This window comes from Penaeus vannamei, chromosome 31 (assembly GCF_042767895.1).
Source record: "Penaeus vannamei isolate JL-2024 chromosome 31, ASM4276789v1, whole genome shotgun sequence".
In the NCBI taxonomy this organism is placed as follows: Eukaryota; Metazoa; Arthropoda; class Malacostraca; order Decapoda; family Penaeidae; genus Penaeus; species Penaeus vannamei.
Genome location: NC_091579.1, coordinates 3,205,802 through 3,223,301, shown reverse-complemented (window position 1 = coordinate 3,223,301; position 17,500 = coordinate 3,205,802). Strand labels below are relative to the sequence as shown.

The window sequence follows — 17,500 nt, the reverse complement described above, 5'->3', positions numbered from 1 at the left end:
ACCGTTCATTATTACTTTGCACTAGACTGAGGAAACAGAAAAAAATATATCTATATATATATATTTTGGTATTTTTAAAAAATCAAAGCAAACGTTCAAATTCCTATCAATGTCTACTAACCAATTATGGCAGTATCTGTTAGCAAAATGCAAACTCCCATAACTTGAACATACTCAGAACCAAGTGCGCGGCAAGATAGGTTTACCTCATAGTGCATCATTCAACCATCTTGCTGGTCTGAGGTGAGGGGGATTTTGCATTACACGCAGGAATTTGGAAGGGAAGGAGTACCCTCAAAAGAAGGTTGGAGGTACAATTCCTTAAAAATAAAAAAATAATATATAACATAACTGTGAGTGTGCATGTGCGTGTGCATGTATGTATGTATATGTATTCATATATATAAATACATATTCGTATGTATACATACACATTCGTATGTGTACATACGTATCCATACATATACATACACATTCATATATATATATATATATATATATATATATATATATATATATATATATATATATATATATATATATATATATATATATATATAAATATATAAATATATAAATATATAAATATATAAATATATAAATAATTATATATATATATATAAATATATAAATATATAAATATATAAATATATAAATATATAAATATATCAATATATATATCAATATATATATCAATATATATATCAATATATATATATCAATATATATATATCAATATATATATATCAATATATATATATCAATATATATATATCAATATATATATATCAATATATATATCAATATATATATCAATATATATATATATCAATATATATATATATCAATATATATATATCAATATATATATATCAATATATATATATATCAATATATATATATCAATATATATATATATCAATATATATATATCAATATATATATATATCAATATATATATATATCAATATATATATATACAATATATATATATATCAATATATGAATATATATATTTATATATGAATAAATATATCTATATATAAATATATATAAATTTATATAAATATATATATATATATCTATATATAAATATATATATAAATATATATATAAATATATATATATAAATATTTTTTAATATATATATAAATATATATATGAATATATATATAAATATATATATAAATATATATATAAATATATATATATATAAATATATATATATATAAATATATATATATATATATAAATATATATATATATAAATATATATATATATATATATATATATCTATATATATAAATATATATATAAATATATATATAAATATATGTATAAATATAAATATATATGTATATGTGTGTGTGTACATGCATATTCATGTGTATACATACGTATCTGTAAGTATATATAAGTGTGTATATATGCGTGTATGTCTGTGTGTATGTGTATGTGTATGTGTATGTGTATGTGTATGTGTATGTGTATGTGTGTGTGTGTGTGTGTGTGTGTGTGTGTATGTGTATGTGTATGTGTATGTGTATGTGTATGTGTGTGTGTGTGTGTATGTGTATGTGTGTGTGTGTGTGTGTGTGTGTGTGTGTGTGTGTGTGTGTGTGTGTGTGTGTGTGTGTGTGTGTGTGTGTGTGTGTGTGTGTATGTGTATGTGTATGTGTATGTGTATGTGTATGTGTATGTGTTTGTTTGTTTGTTTGTTTGTTTGTTTGTTTGTTTGTTTGTGTGTGTGTGTGTGCGTGTGCGTGTGCGTGTGCGTGTGTGTATGTGTGTGTGTGTATGTGTGCGTGCGTGTGTATGTGTGAGTATGTACGTGTGTACGTGTGTGTGCGTGTGTGTGCGTGTGCATGTATATATATATGTGTGTATGTATATGTGTATGTATATGTGGGTATGTATATGTGTGTATGTATGTGTGTCTGTTGGTAGGTGGGTGGGTGTGCATGTGTTGGTGTGCAAGCGTGTGCATTTGAGTGCATGTGCAGCCACACATGTGTGCATGTACATGTGTTTGCATCCACCTGTGTGTGCATTCATGTGCGTGTGCACATGCATTTACGTGTGTGTGCATCCACATGCATGTGCATTCATGTGCGTGTACATTCACAGGCTTGGATATTCACGTATGTGTTTGTGTGTGTTCACATGCATGTGTGGGAGTGTACATGTCTGTGCGTGTGTACATGTTTGTTCCTGTGAGCGTGTGTACATGTTTGTTCTTGTGTGCGTGCACATACTTGTATGTGCGAGGGTGAGTGTGTGCATGTGTGTACGAGTGAGTTTGTGCATGTGCATGAGTGAGTGTGTGAGTGCACAGTACCTTCCAGAAGGTGACAGCTGCCAGAGTCACAAATACATATCATATCCCATGATACTAACAAGTGGTGTCTCCATTCTTCCCTTAGACCTCAAAGGTATGGTAAACCTCAAAACATATGACATACCTGTCAAAACACTCCCTCCCCCATATCTCGCCCCACAAACCCACACCTAACCACAATACCCCACCAGAGCCCGAAGCTCAAGAAAACACGAAGATAAAACACACACACACACAAACAGACTAAAACAAGGCATGAGGACCCCTCCCATCCGCCTCATAAACCCTTTCCTAACTCTCTCACACCACAACGTCACTCTGAGCCACAGCACCGACCTCCTCTCCTGAGCCCCTCCTCGCAAGTGGGTGCAGGTGAGAGGGGCAGTGGATAAAGACAGCGCAAAAGGCTAAATTATGTGAGGATTACCTGTCCAGGGCGTTCGACTTCAACTTCACCCCAACCACAGCAACGCTACCTCGCTCGCCCAAAAGCTATCGTCTTTAAATCATTAATTCTTCATCGGTAGAGAGGAAAATCACCTGATTTATCCCCTTGATGATACTTATTCTTATTTTGTGTGTGTATCTGCCTTTATTGGTTGCTGTGATTGGTATCGGGAATGGGTTATTTTCTTCGTGTTTCGTATTAAATAAATATGACCGATGTCACATGGAAAGCTAAGAAGATGAGCTTTGTTTTGGTATTTTTACTTTACATATTGTGCAGAAAATAAAGCTAAGCCATAAACATTACAATGAAAACTGCAATGAAAGATCATTTATTTACTATTCAAAATAGTACTATGTTCATTTACAGGACTGATCTAAACAATCGACTTTATTACGATATGATTTGATAATTTTTCGCGTTTCTTTCTCTACTGGTCATCGAGCTGTTATTGAACATTTGCTTTTCAAAATAACAGTTACTGCGTGATATTCTAATATATAATCTAAACCAATCAAAAGTATCTTGCACCTTTTTGCTGTTATGTAGTTACAATTCATCTCCTATTGATATACTATGTAATGATTAAACCGTAATCAACTGTTATCTTTACGTTCAAGTAAAAGCCATTTCGGTAGCTTTCGATACATAACTTCGCAAATAGTCTGGAAATCAGTTTAAAAGAATACGCTTCATTGCTCATGTCATACGCGAATCTTCCGCTAATTACACGAACATCACATCGTTCTCAGTCATCACAAGTTCTGTCAAATCGTAAAAGACCAAATTAATCCCACTATCATTACCATTCACTTTGATTCATTGATTCATCATCTATTCTTATATATCTTGCATCGCGATTACACTCATTACTCAGAGTCACACTACATGTAAAATGCAATGTCAAGTTCATGACCACCATTGATATCATCCAAAGTATTCCATTTGGTTTCCATTTAATTCTATTACCATTATCGCGTACACTTCTAAATCAATCTGACCCATTTATTATTAGTCATCAATTAAATTGTGTTACTCACGTTACTCATGAATGTCTAATAACAACACAAGTATCATGGCGGCCGTGTGGAGCAGACGACTCGCTTCTTCTCTGAGAGATTACCATCTGTTTTCCTCAAATGGAAGATCACAGTTGATGAGTAAGTCGCAGATGAGCCATTTGGGTGTAAATGATGTGAACTGTAGGCTATGGTGAGGAAAAGGCAGTTTTGTCTGCGTGAAAATGGATTTGCCGGGTGCTATGCTTCTATGTTTACGGTATTATCTAATGACAGAAAAAAAATGTTATTATATTTTACGAGCCAGAGCTTGAAGTATATGGACAGGAGTCGAAATCCGTCATTTCTAATGTACATTGTGTAATATCATGTTAGAAGCTTCATGAAAAGTTCCCTTCATTACTGAAAATCTTCCAAGCAAATACTTTTAAGATTTTAGCTGCTAGGGGTATTAGGGTATTCAGTTTTGTGCATTTGAATACTTCTGTTTGGAAACTTATTACAGGGTAATTGGTTAGGTAAATATGTCGGAGGTACCCTCATGTCTGCCATCAAACACAGAACAGTTGGTCCTCCGTGACTGGCAGCGCTCTGACCAAGTCCAATACAGTACGGCAAGAATGAGCTAATTAATCTTCCCAGCAATTTGTGGTCAAAAATGGAAATGGTAATTGTTTAGAATACCTTCGTAGGCATGATCATGATGACAGTAGTATCTGTGGATTCCTCTCGCTCTCTACTGCTCATATATATAGGACCTTTGCAACAGAACCCCCCAAACCCCCATATTCTTACCTTCAATTGTAAGGGAAGGTATGAAAGGTACCATGGTATTTGCCAGGTAACATATGAATAATATACGAATATGAAATATGTCAATAAAATCAATCACTATAATGTTTTATCCAGGAGGCTGTGCTCCCTACAGCCCCTCTCCTTAGGGTCTGCTGGCCCCCAACTCCTGCCCTCAAAAACAAAAGAATCCTTGACGTATTCACAGTAGGGCAGAGGGACAATATACAGTACAAGGTAGAATGTACGTCAAACATGTGGGAGTGCCCAGTGCTTAGTCTGCCCTACCCTATATCCTGCCGTACATACCTGGTGGATTCCTTCATATTTGGGACGGGTTGGCAGGCAGCAGCCCTCCCATGGGGGTTTTGAAGGGGGTATAGCCTTCTGCATTTACTATGTATTGACCATTCTCTGTATATTATTCATATTTTACCCTGCCATTTCCCTAGTATCATTCATGCTCTCTTCTGCTATTGGAGCCAAGATTCTGAGTATTAGGGGGGTTTCCACAGCATAATTTCTACAGATAGGGGTAGTAGAGAGTGAGAGGAATCAACTAATATCAACATTGTTATGTTTAGCCATGCAATTGTATTCTTAATATTTACCATGGAAACATTTCAAGCGCTAGATGATTGATGGGCTGGATTTCAGTTTACAAGCTTTCCATCACAGATTACAGCAATTTGCAATGCAGTTTGGATAGAAATAACCAATAAAGTCACAGGAGAAAAAAAATGTGAATGCCAGTATAGGGCTCTTTAATTATTTGCACAGTTTTAACCCTTTGTTTTTGGTTATATACAGTCCTCTGTGAATTTCATCACACACAGATGATTTGTACTTATGGACATATCTGTGAATATACACAATTAATGAACAATTCACAGTGGACATGGAATATATGTAGGCTAATACCATCCCAGAGCAAAGGATTAATGGGAAGAAATATGTTTTTCTAGTGATTTTAGTCAGGCAACAATAGAGCCAATTCAAGACTCATTAATTTAGGAGGGCATGAGGTATTATCAGGAAGTGATGAGGGCCAGATTATGTGGTATTAAAAATAAAAAATATCTGTAAAAAAAATTTATAGGGGCTTCTTCCCCCTAACCCCCACAACTTTTGACATGCAAGATAAAGCTCATAAGGGTCTGAATGATGGACCATGAAAGAAAAACCTTGAACAATCTTACCTCATTAGTAGCTACATGTTGTATGGTTTTCTTGTAAGCTTACAAGTTTTCATCATCAATCTCAGTGGTCGTGAACACTTATACAAACAAAACAAAACAAACGAACAAAATGATTGCAATATGAAGTGATGACTGTTGGCTTAAGATATGTTTGCATCAAGAAAAGATGATACTCTAAATTTTCCAATACTGTTACACATATACATAGGTTATATTTCCATAACAGTCACAGCTACATTCAATTTTTATAAACAGTAATTGATAAAAGCAATATTAGCTCTATATTATATTAGTTCAATATTAGTTCACACTCCATGTGAAGGGTGCTAGATGTGCAAAGTGACTAAGGAAACATAATTCTGTTCTGAAGTGGGTGTCTGAAAATGTAGCAGAGGGAGAGGGTGGGACAGAGGAATGCAGACTAAGGGAATTAAAAGTCAAGGTCTTATAGCAAGGTCAGAATCAATAAGTGTTAATCTATTTATATCACCTGTAGTTGATGGAGTCTCATAGTTGATCTTTTAGTAATACTAAAAGTAAGGTCACAACCCTAGGCCAGTTTCTCATGTAGGCAATCTCTGGTAAAGGTCTCATCAATTTTTGATTTTGAGAAATAGTTCCAGTCATGAGTAAAGGTTACACAGGTACCATAGGTGTTTCCTTTCTCTAATGGAAGTTAAACAAAGTATCTATATATATGTTTGTGTACATAAATACATCTTTCTCCATCTCTCTATCTATTTTAGATATATATGTATATGTGTGTGTGTGTTTGTGTGAATGATACAATTTGGAAACTTAATGTCATGTGATCATAACAGCATATATTTACATTTATTTTATAAATATGTGTGTGTGTGTGTGAGTGTGAGTGTGAGTGTGAGTGTGAGTGTGAGTGTGTGTGTGTGTGTGTGTGTGAGAGTGTGTGTGTGTGAGTGTGAGAGAGATGTATGATATATGTGTGTGTGATTATATATATATATATATATATATATATATATATATATATATATATATATATATATATATATATATATATATATAATGTATTTATTTATTTATTTATTTATTTATAAAATAAATGTAAATATATGCTGTTAAGATCACATCACATGAAGTTTCCAAATTGTATCGCACATATTTTACTTATATATGTACATATGTATTACAGGAATGACAGTGTCACCATGCAGCACAACCACAGACCCAAGCTCTGCAACATCCCCTCCCACCCAGACAGAGAGTAAAGAACCAGATGTATTTAATGCATCGGAAGTGGAGCAGCTGTTGATCAGACAAAGTAAAATGGATATGGTAATGAGCATTTCATTTATGTATTTGTTTAATATACTTTTAAAGATAAAGAACAAGGGGCCAGCTCTGGATATCCTTTGTTTTACTGTTGTGTGATGAAACAGAAACACTGGAAAAATAGACCTGAAAAAATCTGTTTCATAGCTAAAGAAATGGGCATTTTTATGTTTCAAATGCACAAAAACAGTGGAGTTGAATGTCTAAGACACTCAACTCCACTGTTTTTTTATAGAACGTAGGAAATGGAGGGCTGTATGATGAGGGGTGACAGGAATGTGTCAGTCTGTCTACTTCTTTGTCCTTATTCTTTCCTCATTATTGTTTAAAATTAGTGAAGATGCATGACTTGTCAGAGAGTGAGTTAATTTTCTGCTTCATGGATAATACTTGATCAAGTCTATCAGTTCATGTTTATTAAATCCTCACTTTTTCTTTAATAGGCTTATGATGTTTTTTTGTTTTGTTTTGTTTTTTTCAGCATTTATTGATCTTTATTTCGGGCCAGAAATATTGCAGTAAATAGTGTTTTGGTCATGGAAAATTTGGGTAATGGAGATTGTAAAATTATATTTTTGAATGTGTCTATGTTGTCTAACTTTTTAATGTGTGTCAATATCCTGTCCCCCTAATGTTGTTAATGTCAGTTCTGTTATTATTATTTTTATTGACTTTATGATTATTGTAATAATATTAAAATGCTAATTGTGATTGTAAAAGATCATCCAAAAAATCAAGCTGATGTAGGTTATAAATATCTTGGCGATAATTTATTTGTGGAGCCAGCACACAAAGGGTTAAGGGAGGCAAGTGGTTAACAACATGAAAAAATAAGAAATACTTGGTTTAGGACCTTGATTTAACCCTTAAGTGATTGGTACGACTATAGCTGTCATGAGCTGTGTACCGTCCTAGTGGGCCAGTTGTACACAGCTTAGACCTAGCCACAGAGGCGAGACTTGTATAATATTACATCACAAAAATTCAGGCCCTATCATCATAGGGTTAAAGGTTGATAACACATTTTATGATGAATTTGTTTCTCATTGGTTCACATACAAAAAGGGAAATTACATTCACTTAAAGATCATTTTCATTTTTTGTACATTTAACAGCTCCTCCAGGTTCCTAATGTGTATAAAATAATGTTCACTACCTAAGTATATTTCTTACATGATCAATGCACCTCAGGCTAACCAAAGAGTTAAAGTTAAGCACTTAAAATTGGGGTATAGAAGAAATATTGAAAATTTTTAAAATTGATGACTCCCTCCTAATTTTATAAAAACATTAATTTCAGGTCTGAAAATTTGTAGGTTAATTTATTTTTATCATACTTTTCTAGGATTCAGAATTAGTGCCCAAATATATTATCAGTCCTTTGGTTTCGTATTTGGATGAGAACAATAAAGTTATATGCACCAGGTTAGTAATATCTGTCACTGCTTAATTTTTCAGCCTGTTGAAATGCCAAACCCCTATGAGAGAGAGAAATTACAGTGCATACTCTGCAACTACAATGTGCACTTAGACTACAAGAATGTTAGATTGCTCTCCCAGTTTGTATCGCCTTTCACTGGACAGATTTACGGCAGGCATATTACCAGGCTTTGTAGGAGACAACAATCAATACTGGAACGAGAAATAGAAAAGAGCAGAGATGCAGGTGAGATACCTAGATGAATTGTTTTTGCTGTCTGTGAAAGATGAAACAAAACATGATTGGTCTCAGAGTTGGGGCATTCATTTTTGGCTTTTATTTATTTATTTATTTTATTATTATTTTGTTTTTTGTTTTTTTCTTTTCTTTTTTCCATTTTTGCTTAGCTTTTTCTTTTTTCTCATATTTTTCTTTGTTGATTCATTTTCAAAATAACTTTTTTTTTTCTTTCATGTTTTTCCTTTCTGCTTCTCTCTCTATTTCTTTCTGTGATAAGTAGACCTAGAATTTTTTTTTTCTCTCCAGTTCTTTAGTATGCCATATCAGTTTTACATTCCTCATCAGTTTTTACATTCATTCTTTTCCTCTTTTATAATCAATATCACATTAAAAGATTACATTTTTTAAATCCTTTGAGACCATTGAAAAATAATTTATTTCCAAAGAGTCTAAATTTCTCCCATCTTTTCACAGGTTTCATGCCAGTTATGATGAAGAGTGTAGATTTCTTGAAGGATCCCAAATTATTTGACCCCAACAACCCTGTACGGCCTCATAAATATTAGTGATGAGTTACTGGTTTTGTAAATATGCACTCATGAGGAAACATAGTGCAGTCCAGAAATGTGACTTTTGTATAAAATATTGAATTAAAATGTTGAGTTTTTGTGTTAGTTTTCTCAACTTATTTGTAAATAAGGAGAATCACTGTGAAGTGGAAATTTATGTCATGTGCTTTATGAATAAAACTTCTGCTTTCTTTTATGATATGTTACTTAAGATGTATAAATTAGCTAGCAACAGATTACCTAAAAAAAATAAAAGATAAAGAAACCTGTTTAAACATTCATTGTAAATACACATATGCAAATAAACAAATAGTTGTGAAACTTGAAGAAATATCTCTAAGCAATTGACACTGGGTACAGTATTTTATTATCATTATTATAATAATTATTACTATTAATTTTGTTTACTCACAAATGGTTTCATAAACACATGTTCACAAAGGAAAGATTTTTTAAGACTACCTGGATCTCAACTGTTTACCTCTTCCATAACCACAAGTCATGGGTTCATGTCCTGTCCACTGTAGTATTTGGGGGTTTTATTGCACACAGATGACTCTATAAATGCTCAGCGACCAAGGAGTCAATTAATAGGCCCTAGATTAACCACACCTGATTTCCCCTTTCCTTGAATTTCTGATTTTTTTTTCTAATGCTATCAATATTGATCCTACTATTACTGACAGCATGATTTATAATGGTATTAAAATACTAATAGCAATTTAAAAATGTAAATAATCTTTCCAAAAATCAAGTAAAAGGGTAATTTAGTGACACAGGTAGGACTAAGAATAGACTTCTTGGTGACAAAGCACTTCTGGAGCCATCTTTGTGTTAAAGCAATTGAAGTAAAATTACAGTGGACATGCCATGTAGATCTTGCCATCTTTAACCAAAGTGTAAGTTTTTGTGAAAAAAGTCTGTATTTCTTTTACTATTGTTATTACAAATGTTATTATCCTCATTATAATTATTTTTATTATTATCACTTATGAGTAAGATGGTATTAACAATAATAGTAATAAAAATTTTAAAAATCTTTACAAAAATTAAGGAATAGAATAAATTGGTATGGTTGCTTAGTCATTAATCCCCTTGGTGATTAGGCGCTTCTGGAGCCATTTATATGTAATCAAAATCAACAAAACCAAGGAATAGAGGCTATTTCAATTTTACATGCAATCCAGGCATTAATGGGTTATTTTCATGAGAGGTAAATGAAAGTCATTTGATTATTCAATATTGTCTTAGATGATTCCTTACACTTGTAAGTCCTATTATTTCATGACTGTATGACCTCTTCTTACCTGGGGGCTTTGTGACCAAGCCTCGCTCTATTGCTATATCTTGTATACGCCACTCATGACCTTGGAAGTTGACAAGAAGAAAATATTTAATAAATGATAAATTATAATATTTCATAAATAATATTGCTGAGAGATGCTGTTATTAATAACAAGTAAGTTCCTTTTTAATTCTTTATTGTGGATAACATTTGTTTACAAAAGGCACCTAAGCAGTATATGTATAAAATAAAATTCAATTATTTTAATTTATGTACTACCAGGATTTTTATTATGGACGGTTCTTATCTCAGACAGCTGTTTCAATATTTTAATTCATTGTTATCTTCCCTTCAGTTGTCATGCTCATTATGTATTAAACAATTTTTTTATCTTCTTGTTCTCTATAAGTTTATTAGCATATACCAGTTTCCTTGATATGTCCAGTACACAAAAATTAAAAGAAATCATACAGAATCTTGCAAGTGGAATGTCAGTACCTGAAAGCATGTCCGTCAACCAAGTATATTATGTGGGCAAGAGTCAAGACTAGAATACATTGCTTTTAATCAATGGCATTGTTAGGCATGGGCACCTGGGGCTAGTATGCCCGATGTGTTCATTCATGTTGTGAAACCCACTTATTGCACCTAACGGAAACCTTTAGATAAAGCATTTTATATTTTATTCTGAAATACCTTCAAAATGGTAAATGTGAAGCTCTAAAAAAATTTGACTAGGATTAACACACCAATGTCTCAAGATCTTAAAAGCATCTCTGAATTTAACCAGTCATTTAGGGACATTTGTAACATGTATTAACAAAGTGATTTCATGAGTTTGAAGTATTTTGACAGGGAACTATATATCAGTAACCCACTTGTTATAACTACTATTGTATAAACTGATTTGATTTACAGAGTGCAGACGTTATTTCAAATAAACTGCATGTGGTATATAGTACTGAGATCAGTTATTACAAAATATTTGTGTAGAATTATAAAATCTTTTGTTAGACTCATACTGACAAGCACTTTTCATTTTGCTTTTACCAAAAAATTTTGCCTAACTTTCATCAGAATGAAAGTCCCTCAGATCTGTTCACCTGCTCTACTTTGGCTTTGGCTTAGTTCCCTTTATCCACTCCAGAAGAGGTCTCAGTCCTTTCCCTGCAAGAGCACTCACTTCAAAAGTTGTGAGTTGCTGCGGTGCATACTCCTTTAGTTCATCAAAGCGCATCGCATTTAGCAGTTCATTGCTGGCACGACTCAAGACGCAGTCCGTTTTATTCAATACTACTGCCACCTGAAAAAATAAGCAGACAAAATTAATGTATGATAGTTCAGTATTTACATAACATGCACTAAATGGGTATTTGTGTATCATGCAGTTTTTTATACCCATAATACAACAGTCCAGTTATCAACTCTAAAACTACTCTCCAGCATTTACTTTTTTGGTGTCACAGGCTGCTCAATACATCTTAGTATACCGTAAGTTTCCTACGGCAAAAATATAAAAAGCAATTCAAGGCAAATACAATTATCATTCAGACATTTCTCAATGCCATAGGCAGTCAGAACTTAATCTTGTAACTATTCAAAGATGAACTAGTATATTCAGTAAATTAGTTTGGAATGTTGCAAGTTGTAATATGAAATTATTTTGCTTGCATTATTATACTGTTTATATAAACATGTCCCATTATCACCCAAGCTTGAACATGATTCTTAAAAAGAAACCCTGAAGTAAAGCTTGTATGAGCCTGAGCTGTCTGGTTACTCTACAAAGGTTCAAAGTAATCTTCAGAGTATATGTTACAATGTGGCCCGGGCTGGTTTTTGAGAAAAAACATTTCCTGCCAGGAAGATTGATTAGATGAGAGAATGTTAAATGCAACTAATGAATACCTGACAATATCCGGCCCTTTCTATATATCTGGATTTCCTAAAATTTAGTGACAAAAGATATAGCACTAGAACTCTGTGATATCACCTTTCTTTGCTGTCCAAAGTATGCGTTAATATTGCTTAATGGATAATCTAGGGCTGATACAAAAGCCAATGAGCACAGCTTTGATAGCAAGTGAGAGTTTCTCTATTAAATATCTGAATCTCCCCTACATCTGGCTTTCCCGATATACTCAGTTTAATATTATGTTCAGTATATCATAAAGTATTTAAGCAAGAAATTATTGTTGCAGATAGTCCCCTTTCTTTTCCTTTTTTTCATATCTGCAGTCAGAAAACATATCTCACTTATTTTACAAAAGATTAGGTCAGTTTCACCTAAAAGAAAAAATATATATATATACATATATATAATATATATATGTATATAATATATATATATATTATATATATATATGTATATATATATATATATATATATATATATATATATAAATATATATAGACATGTATATAATTTATATATATATATATATATATATATATATATATATATATATATATATATATATATATATATATATGTATATAATATATATATATATATATATATATATATATATATGTATATAATATATATATATATATATATATATATATATATATATATATATATATATATATATATATATAAAATATATATATATATATATATATAATATACATATATATAATATATATATACATATTTATATATATATATATACATTTATACATATACATATATATATTTTTTTTCTTTATACATATATATATATATACATATATATATATATATATATATATGTATATGTATGTATGTATGTACATATATATATATATATATATATATATATATATATATATATATATATATATATATATATATATATATATATATATATATATATATATATATATATATATATATATATATATATATATATATATATATATATATATATATATATATATATATATAAATATATATATATATATATATATATATATATATATATATATATGTATATATGTATATATATATGTATATATATATATATATATATATGTATATATATATATATATATATATATATATGTATATATATGTATGTATATATATAATATATACATATATTTCAGTATTCAGTATTTTCTTACATACTGTATATTTCCAGTATATAACATTCTACCAATTAATCATATACAGAATGTGATCTGTCTATTCTAGAACAATGAAATTATGATTGCATAATATCTGCATATCCATGACATATACTTCAGTTCTTGAAAACTAAAACCAAACACACTCACCCCCCCCCCCCTAACACATGCACAGCTATTAGACACAGATATGTAACAGTTCAATGAAAATGCTGATAAAATCTCCAACAATATTTATTTAATACTTTACATTTCAGAGAAACTCCAAAATATCTTATGAAGTTAGTGAAAGTAAAATGGATGAGGTAGGCCAATCCCTTAGAGTTTAACATGCAATTGTTGTATTGCTTAAATTGAAATTTTAAAAATGTAGAAAAAAAAAGTATAAATGAGAATGAATATCTTCACAGCAAAATTGTTGCTGTGAACACTGTTCAAATATGATAAATTCTTATCTATCCTGCAATTTACATTCAGTTGCAAAAAAGGGATTTTTCATGTTGCAAATTCTATTGAAGAGGCAGTATTCTTTTATGTCTCAGTTAGAAAGGGTAGGAACTTGGCACTTCAGGATTTTGGCTCAAATGAGTATGCATCTGATGGAGATTTTCAAATGAACCACCAGATCTTCCAGATATATATATATAGCTTAATTAAAGAGAGTAAATAACTTGCAGGGCTAAAGAAGGTGGACTGTATAGGTACATATATTGCATGTAACAGGAAGGAAAGCAAATCACAGATTTTGTATCACATTACTTCTAAATGTGTCACAAGCATCATACCATAGGTTTTATAAAGTACACAATTCATTCTTATGTTATGCTAATGTTGCTCTTTTTCCTGGGGATGGCTGTCCAAAATTCCCTTCCCTTGAGCTGGTAAAACTGGCATACAACTGTGCATATCTTTTCTGGTCAGTCTGTGTGACTGATGGCTTCACCTCTTTCAATGCAGCTTGAATGTGCCTATAACAAATCTTAAAACTAGACTGTGTGGAGTCATGCTGCTTGGCACTATCGAGTTTCATAGGCTCAGTAAAGGTATTCTTTGTTCTGATTTGATTGTCAACCATCTCATCATCTGACATTTCATTTTCAGAAATATAGCTCTTTTGACTATATATGACTCTTTTCTTTTCCTTTTCAATTAGGACTTGTTCTTGTATTTTCTCAACATTATGTGATCCTTGATAACCTGAGTTTCCTCCAGTGTCTTCTTCATTAATTGGAGCATCAAGAAAAGATAAAGATTCTTCAATATTGTCTTTCTCATCTTTGGCACCAGTTGTATCTCTCTCCTCTTTAATTGGTTGGATAACACCCTTATAAAGATCATCACCAAAGGCCTCCTGAGCAACAGCAACCTGTGCTGTTGACAAAATACTTTGTAAGTCTGCCCCAGAAAAGTTTTCAGTTAAAGTGGCAACCTCTGACCAATCTATTTCTTCTCCTAAGTCAACATCCTGACTTAAAACTTCCAGGATCTCTTTTCTGTCCTTTTCTGATGGCATTGGACAATATACACACTTGTCAAGACGGCCTGAAACAGAAAAACACATCATATAAACACAGGATTTCCTACACTTATTGCAGCAGAATTTAATTTTTGCTCAATACTATTCCATCATTTTGAAAAAGATGATAGTATTTTGAAGTGCCTAATACTTGAACTACAAAATAAATAGCTTCAGAAACAGCAGTATTCATTATTTTACAAAATAATGACAAAAGAAGACAAAGTGCAGTTTATAACAAATCACCTGGCCGAAGCAATGCAGGATCAATTAGGTCTGGCCTCGAGGTTGCTGCTAAGATGTAAACTCCAGTGAGTCCTTCAACACCATCCATCTGTGTAAGTAGCTGATTCACCACACGATCGGTCACCCCAGTGCTATCATGTCCACGCCTTGGAGCAATCGACTCAAATTCATCGAAGAATAAGACACACGGTTTGGCACTTGAAGCTCTGTTAACATGAAGAAAATTCTTTTCAATATTGTACATTATTTAAAACAAAATGAAAACTTTATAATTGTATCTAAATAGTTGCCTCAGTTCAACAGAACTGTTATAATCATTCTTTCCCTATTATCATAACTCTTCTAATTAACTACAGGTTTCACATAAGATTTATTACACCAAGACAAATAAAAAGGAGAAAAGTCTACGAGCTGTTAACAACAGCCTGTTACTGATTTTCCTCCAAGGTAACTGACTAACTGCAGTCACACAAAACACCAAACTTTACAAAGATAGTTCTATCCCAGTCAAAAAATAACCATATTTTCATATATCCCATCCTCGTATTATATTGTTTTATTTTTTTCACTTACCTCTCAAAAGCATCTCTGACTGCCTGCTCACTTGCACCAATATACTTGGACAAAAGCTCTGGTCCCTGCAAAAATAATATAGTATCAATATTGCATCAAACATATAATGTTGCTTTAAAGAAACAATATCAAAACAGACAAAATGTAATAATAAAGTTGAAGATCAATCTCATAATCAGATCAGGATTGGAAAATATATGAAGTACAAGACAACAAACCTTGACTGAAATGAAGTTCAGCTGACAATAAGCTGAGACAGCATTAGCTAGGAGAGTTTTGCCACAGCCTGGAGGGCCATAGAGCAAGACCCCAGACCTCAATCTCAGATTAACCTTGTTGAACAAGTTGGGATATAATGAAGGCCATGTCAGTGTCTCCTCTAAGATCTTCTTGGCATCTTTCATGCCACCAACTCTGAAGCTTTCATCAGCCTTCTTCTCCGAAAGGGATATGCCTGCAGAGGTTACACTATGATTACTTATCTTTACTATCTAAATGGTTCAAGTCATATTTTAAATACTACTTTGTTTCAAATGTATTCAAATGACAGATATTAAGCTGCTACATTTAAAAAAAAAGCTTCAAGTATAACTATAATGAACTTGGCTAAAATTTGGTGGATTTTGCTATGACTAATTATTATGTGTGGGGGAGGTGGCTATGTGCATTAGTTTGCAAGTCTATATGCATGTCTGCATACCAACATCTGTGCCTTCAACCCACCTCTTAAGGCCAGAGATGTGTAGCCATCAAGAGCTGCATCCACATCACACTGAAGAACTTTCCGTGGTGTGCTGCTTTCATAAATTGTATTATGTGTAGTGGTTTTACACAAAAAGTTAGTGTCCTTAACAAAATCACTATTGTTATCTTTTATGTTTTCCATGTTTTCTCTTGACATGTTACTTTCCCATCTATCCCTTGCTTGGAAGAAAGTTCTAAAAGCTAAATGGCTCAGGTCAGGAAGCACAAAACTTTCAGTCCTTCTGGCAATGACTTTCATATCCACCTCGAACTTTTCTGACTCAGAATACCCACAGAATACGCAGTGTTCATCAGCTTCAGGGAAGCACTGGCAAAGAGAGATTCCCTCCTTGGTGGCTGCAAATTTCTCACAGTGTTCATTGAGCATTGTCATGAAGGCCTTTACACGACCTTCTGTTTCCAATGGGGAAATTCTAAAGGTGCAGGGAAAGTAGTGACAGCCCTGAGGACTGACTAGAAGGGGATGGACACTTGTTCTTGCTATACATGTCCCAATCACCATCACTGAAGGGGATTCTGAATCAGAACAGAATCGTAAAAGATCATCTAAAAGTTTCCTGAGCATGTTAACAACCTGCGTCACATATTCATACACAGGGCCCGATTCTTGATCAGTGCCTTCCAGTGGCACTAAATAGTCAAGATCTTCTAAAACCACAAGAGAAGG

General features: G+C 32.3%; 3 protein-coding genes across 8 annotated transcripts in view; 1 reads left to right on the top strand and 2 right to left on the bottom strand.

Moving 5' to 3' along the window:
• The window catches only part of LOC113812879 (ELMO domain-containing protein 3), a 19,388-nt gene extending 13,475 nt beyond the window's left edge, over positions 1-5,913 (bottom strand). Inside the window, exon 1 of one of the 3 annotated variants that reach the window (XM_070143645.1) lies at positions 5,798-5,913. The gene's annotated coding sequence lies outside the window, so the exon portion shown is untranslated. Of the gene's footprint in view, positions 1-2,675; positions 2,880-5,797 lie in introns of those variants that run through there. The other 2 variants (XM_027364797.2, XM_027364798.2) reach the window with 2 other exon arrangements.
• Positions 3,790-9,435, top strand: mRpS18C (mitochondrial ribosomal protein S18C). Its single transcript, XM_027364796.2, has 4 exons — positions 3,790-3,947; positions 6,969-7,111; positions 8,567-8,774; positions 9,243-9,435. The coding sequence occupies exons 1-4, from the start codon at positions 3,839-3,841 to the stop codon at positions 9,332-9,334; spliced, it is 552 nt and encodes a 183-aa protein (XP_027220597.2). The 5' UTR covers positions 3,790-3,838; the 3' UTR covers positions 9,335-9,435.
• Positions 9,436-11,403: 1,968 nt separating this feature from the next.
• Positions 11,404-17,500, bottom strand: part of Pex1 (peroxin 1) — a 12,323-nt gene continuing 6,226 nt past the window's right edge. For 2 of the 4 annotated variants that reach the window (XM_070143642.1, XM_027364793.2), the window contains 5 exons: positions 16,792-17,500; positions 16,287-16,522; positions 16,069-16,133; positions 15,496-15,701; positions 13,950-15,275 (listed from right to left, as the gene is read on the bottom strand). The exon at positions 16,792-17,500 is cut by the window's right edge and continues 2,009 nt beyond it. In XM_070143642.1, coding sequence (XP_069999743.1) covers positions 14,554-15,275; positions 15,496-15,701; positions 16,069-16,133; positions 16,287-16,522; positions 16,792-17,500 — 1,938 coding nt within the window. In that variant the 3' untranslated portion in view covers positions 13,950-14,553. Of the gene's footprint in view, positions 11,926-13,949; positions 15,276-15,495; positions 15,702-16,068; positions 16,134-16,286; positions 16,523-16,791 lie in introns of those variants that run through there. The other 2 variants (XM_070143644.1, XM_070143643.1) reach the window with 2 other exon arrangements.